This window comes from Netta rufina (assembly GCF_964035555.1).
Source record: "Netta rufina genome assembly, chromosome: 1".
Lineage (NCBI taxonomy): Eukaryota > Metazoa > Chordata > Aves > Anseriformes > Anatidae > Netta > Netta rufina.
Window position 1 is genome coordinate 140689317 of NC_140123.1, and position 6000 is coordinate 140695316.

At 46.6% G+C, this 6000-nt stretch overlaps 1 protein-coding gene across 1 annotated transcript in view; it reads right to left on the bottom strand.

Moving 5' to 3' along the window:
• Positions 1–4831, bottom strand: part of PTPRO (protein tyrosine phosphatase receptor type O) — a gene marked incomplete at its 5' end in the record, with an annotated part of 155472 nt that extends 150641 nt beyond the window's left edge. Inside the window, one exon of the mRNA XM_084287753.1 lies at positions 4631–4831. Within this exon, the coding sequence (XP_084143879.1) occupies positions 4631–4831 (201 nt within the window). The remainder of the gene's footprint in view (positions 1–4630) is intronic.
• Positions 4832–6000: the final 1169 nt, after the last annotated feature.

Here is a 6000-nt window from a genome sequence, read left to right on the forward strand (position 1 = left end):
TTTCCAAAGCTTTTTTTTTTTTTTTTTTTTTTTGACATTTATCATCCTGTCCCATATGGCCAAGTAATAAAAGCTCCCTTCTCCAGAACTGAAACCATCTAGTAAAATGAATAGTAAGATAGATTTAGACAAAACTTTGTTTGACACTCATTTAACGGTCTTTTCATGATCCACCTGGATTACACTATAACGTGACAGCAGAAAGCAGAGACTAATTTGGCTTCTGAAGTTCAGTCAGCATGTTGTCTGTGAGCCCCTTAATGAACAGCCATAGGATGACAACAGGCAAGTCTTTATTCAGTATGGTCCCTGTCTCAACCCAAATGAGGAATCACCCTTACATGCAGCTCCCAAGTGAAGCGATGCTATTTAGAAATTGCCTTTTTGACCTCTTACAGTTTGAGTGTGGGTCTTTTACCTCCTTGCAGGCCTGAAAGATCTTTTCTTGATGGTACGCTCTCACTACAATGAAACCAGAAAGTTGCTGGAGTGTAATAGCAGATTATTGCACCATCAGAGAGGGTTTTGCAAGTGCTTACTGCAGCTCTGTGAATATGAGTTGGCACCCAAGCATCCTCTTCATTAACTTTGCCCCTTAGAACCACCCTGGTCTAAAAATAATTCATGAAAATAATGAAAGAAGGTAGAGATTGACTTGTAGAAGTTCTGAGCTAAGGAAGACCATTCATTAAAAAAAAAAAAAAAAAATAAGGAAAGAAAAAAATAAAGTATGTTTATGAAGAGAGCATGCTTTTCAAATGAACTATTGAGATAGTTGCTTACTTTGACACTGCTAGGACGCAGTCATGAGGAAGAAACAGACTCGTTTTCTCAATAAGAGCTTTGGTCAGCATTGCTAAGAGAGGTAAGAAATTCCAGAGGGACTCCATAACAGAATTCTCTAAATGTCCATTTCTTTTCTGTTCAGGAGAAAACAGTGGTGAATTGTGGGGGTTCTCAAATGTGAAATCAGCCTCTCTCTTAAAAAGCAGTTTCTCCCAGAGAAAGAAGCAGTATCCTGATGTTTGACCTTTGGTTCAGACTACTAACACTAGATGCAAACATTCTTGAATATTACATGAATAAAACCACATTTACTTCATCAGTAAGGTTGTGTTGAATGAAGTTTCAGAGCACCTAGATCCCTATGAACATCTTCATCCATGTGAACCTGAATTTAGACTTCACAATACCAAGTTCCATGAACAGATGTAGTAGTGGACAAAAATCTACCCTGTTAGACAGAAAAATTTTCCTTGTTAGGAGAAAAAAAGAAGGTTCTGCTGCATTATATACAGAGCCTAAAGAGCATATATAGAACCGTTATCCAAAGACCTCAGTCTCCTAGAAATAAAACATGGCTTCTCCCCCGCCATATTTGTAGATAATCTTCCTGATGAGTATCACTCATCCTAGTTAGCGCATTCACGGACAATCTGTTTTTTAAAGATTTCCTAGTGAGAACATTGGTCAGATCCTCTTAGAAATATAACACATTGTAAACGATGTCCCAGCATCAGGTTTGGCATTTTTAAGATTTTGGCTTCTCCCTTAACTCTACCTTGTCCCCCAGACATAACACAGCAAGAAAACAAAATCACAGAGGTGCAAGCTCCTAACAGCATGAGATATCTTACATATTGGTCACATAATCCAGGGCAGAACTCCATCTGGTTGAAGCTCTGTGTAGATGTGACTACAGGAAGCTTGCTGGATTGCAGTAAGAAAAGATAAAAACAAAAACAAAAAAAAAAAAAAGGAGAAAGAAAAAAAAAAAAAAAAAAAGAAAAATGATCATCAGCGGGCCCATAAAATGGAATCATAGAATGGCTTGGGTTGGAAGAGACCTTAAAGATCATCTGGTTCTAACCCCCCTGTCATGGGCAGGGATGCCTCCTGCTAGATCAGGTTGGCCAAGGCCCCATAGAACCTGGCTTTGAATACCTCCAAGGATGGGGCATCCACAGCTTCTCTGGGCAACCTGTGCCAGTGCCTCACTACCCTTACAGCAAAGAATTTCTTCCTGAAGTCTAATCTAAATCTCTCTTCTTCTAGTTTAAAACCAGCCCCCTTGTCCTTTTTACTGTTATTTGTTTAGCTGAAGTACAGCTTTTCCTTTCAGATGTGATCAGCCATGCCTCTGCCACACCAAAATGAGGCAATTACAAAGCAAGCTGCTAAGGACTATTACTTCCAGCCATCCAGAGACTGAAACACTGGAGAATACAGAACCATTTAAAAAGAGCAATAAATGAAGTCAGTAAGACTCCTACAGCAGAATGCTTGGAAGTTTTTTGCTGAAGCAAGATGTAATGCTGTTCCTCTCCCATGTACTGTAAATCCATATGAACAGCTGACCTCACAAACAATGCCTTTCTCCTGCTCGTTTCTGAACTAGACTTTGCATAAGAAAGCCACTGAAAAAAAAAAAAGAATGATAAGGGTTCAAGACCATATTGCTGTTATTTACAGAAAAGATTATGGTACTGTCCTGTAGCACAGAATAACATTTGTGCCATGAAAAGAAGAACTAAGTATTACTAGCCCATAGGCAACAATCAGGCATGTGAACGTAGTGGGCATCATCACTGTTTGATCTCACTTTGTCTATACCAGCAACTGCAGACAGTGTCAGGATTTGAAACAAGCCAGTGCTATTGCTTTACACCATGAACCACAGCATGTGGAGGAAATAGAAAAATGTGCTTTGAGCAGTTTTATCACTATGCAAAGCTTGCTGGTGGTTTTAAAAATTGCCAGATGGGCATCAAGGCCACATCGAGCAGATACAGCTTAGCAAGTGACATTTGGGCTGCTAATGCTAAAACAGCAAGCACACAACACTCAGTGTTGCCCCACTTCAGATTCATCAGCTCAATACAGCTGCTTTCTCAATGAAATTAAATTGATAGTTCACCTGGAAGTTAGTAACTCAAGGCTGGATAAATTTAGTATAGTTATGTTAACTTGATAAAGAAATACAGCAGAGAACTAGAGAAATAACTTGTACTGAAATTATTTTCAATTATTTGTCACTGCAAAAAATAATATATGCAGGTTTACAATCTAACCAAAATCATAAACTAGTCACACATGGCATTACTATGCACCTCCATCCTGAGGTATAGCTTCACCTTCTCTAACGCTACAAAATTCTGCCAATACTCATAATCATTTTTCTTCAGCTTTTGTTGCCCTTCTAGTCCCAGGTTTTCTTGAGCTACAGACCAGAGGATACATCTGGCTCATGGGATCTGTTTTATCTGGTTCAGAAGTTATGGTTACTTTCCAACCAAATGAAAACCTAAGGCTTTGGCTGCCTTCAAACCTTTACCACTTTTCTTGAGATTTATTTTACAAAGACAGCATTTTACAAATTTATACTACTTATTTCCTGTCTTGTTTTACCACAATAATTAAAACAGCTACTTAAAACTGTGTGTCCATTTCTGTATTAGGAATCAAACTAGAACAGAAATTAACAGCAGCTCCTTCAGCTTTATGCTGGGCCACGCTGTCCCCAGACTTCCTTTCTCACAATAAATAAATAAATAAATAAATAAAAACCACTATGAAATTCCAGGGAACAAAATTTTGTTGGTATATTAACATTTCATCTTGCATAAATTTATGTTTCAGCAGTTATGAAAATGAGACAGCTGACAGTTGACTACTATATGTGAACAGATGCTGTGAAAGCTTCCCTTTAAATAGTTCTGTCAATGCAACGTCAATTTTAGGAGTGACACCACTGCTGTTCTAGGACATGATCCTGCAAACTCTCATTCGCACAGGGAGCCCTGCTGATTTCCATAGAACACGCACACTTGTAAGAGACCAAAAAGTCAGGTCCTTAGCTGCAGAGCTTTCCTTAGCAGTGACTGACAAATATACAACAAAGTTTTTAGCAGAGCAGAATACCGTGGCTTGGGGCAATGCTGCTGACAATCAGTACTGGCCTGGGCGTTTTCTTTCAGAAGTTACACGAAGCATATTAAATATGATTAAGGAACCATTAAAAGATCGACCACGTAAAGATAATAATAATAAAAAAAAAAAATCACGAGAAACGAAGCTCGCCGTATTAAGCAGAACTTCGAAAAATTGACGCGCCCAGCAGATGGGCAGAGCCCGACCGCAGCACCCCCGAAAGCGGCGTTAAATCCTGCAACAGCCGAGCAAGCGGCCCCCCCGCCTTTGTCAGCGCCTTCCTCACGGTGCTTCTCCCGGGGGGGACGCCGCCGCCGCCCCTAGGAGCCCGAGGGGGGCGCCCGCCGCGCCGGGCTGGCTCCGTGGCGGCCCCGCGGTGCTGAAGGACAGCTCGGGGCGCACCGGGAAACTCGGGGGGCGGCGGGTTTCGGGGGTGGGGGGGCTCGGCTTCAGGCAGCCCGAGGGGTTGGGGGGCTCGCCCTCGGGGGCACGGCTGGGAGGGTTGTTCGTCCGTCGGGGCGCGCAGCGAGGGGCGGCACCGCCTGCGCTGCCCCTGCTCCCCCAGCCCCCCTCGGGAGCACAAAGCGGGCACGATCGGGGCCGAGCCCCTGCCTCCGCGGAGCCGCCGAGCACACAAAGGCGGCCCGGGGGGGTAGGGGGGGGCGTGTGGGGGGCGCCCCCTCCCCTTCCCGGCACTTACCTTCAGCAGCACAAAGAGCCAGAGGAGGCAGGAGCGGGCCCCCGGCCCCCCCTGGGCTCCCCTCCGGCGGCGGCCGGGCATCGGGGGGCGGCCGGCCGGGGGGGGCTGCTGCTCCTCTGCCCCCCGGCCCCCCGCCTCTGTCCCTCGGCTGCCTCTGCCCGGCTCCGAGCCGTGCCCGGCAATGGCGAATTGCGGCAGCATCAGGCGGCCGGCGGCGGCGCCGACCTCCCCGCCGAGCGTCGCATCCTGCCGCCCCCCGCCCTTTTATTTGGGATTTGCGGCGGGGGGAGGAGGAGGAGGAGGAGGAGAGGGAGGAGGAAGAGGAAGAGGAGGCGGCGGTGCCGGCAGTGGGGGGTGTCTCCCCTCCCCCCCAGGAGTTTTGGCGATCTCGCCGCTGCACGGGAAGGGGTGGGGAGAGCCGCCCGCCCGGCCTGGCACCGCGGTCCCCACCCGGTGAAAGGCGACCCCCTGGGGCTGCGAGCCCCCAGCCGCCGCCCTCGCTCCTCTCGCGCCTCCCTTGCCTTCCCCGCCCCCAGAGAAAGCGGGCAAAGCCGTACACGCACTCCCTGCCCAGCCTCTTCTTTCCGTCCCCCCCCGCCAGCGGGGGACAGAAATGCCGGGCTACGGAGCCGCTCTCCCTGGGCACCCCCAGCCCCGCACGGGGGTCCCGGAGCTGCAGTCAGCACCCGGTTACCAGCGGCACACACAGGGGTTGGAAACAACGAGGTTCAAATCTGAGCCTGCAAGGGGTGTGGGGGGTAATGCCTCGTCCTATCCCATCAGGTGCTCAGGACCAGCGGTTACACGGGCACACAGAGAAAACTGAGACCACGTCCCTCCACCCTCAGTTGCTCGTTCGGGGCTATCTATAACCATGAGGATGGCCAATCTATTCCTCTTTGCAAGAATCTTGCTTAGTAAGACATCCCCAGAACAACAACAACAACAGAAAAAAAAAACATACTCCACCACTAATATCAGGATGGTCTTTCTAGAATCAAAACCTTACATCAGCAGCTTTTTGTTACTGACTGCTCTCTCACTCCCACCAGCATACATCTTCGGTGCAGCTGTCTGAGCTATAACCAATACTGATCTGAGCACAATAGGACCATACATTCTATAAAGCTGCATCTGGGGCACTGTATTTCAAAGCAACTTCAGATCCAGGTGTAGATCCACTACCTGTAATATTGGGCCACCACTTATCCTTAACACATACACACACACACAAAAATAAAAAATTGCTGAAACGATTTCAAGTTTGCTTTCAAAATTTCTAAACCATTGAGGCAAGATGTATGTTACTGTGTTAGTGCAGGAATGTCCTTTAAACTGAGCAACAACAAAGTTGTTTTCTAACATTGTTA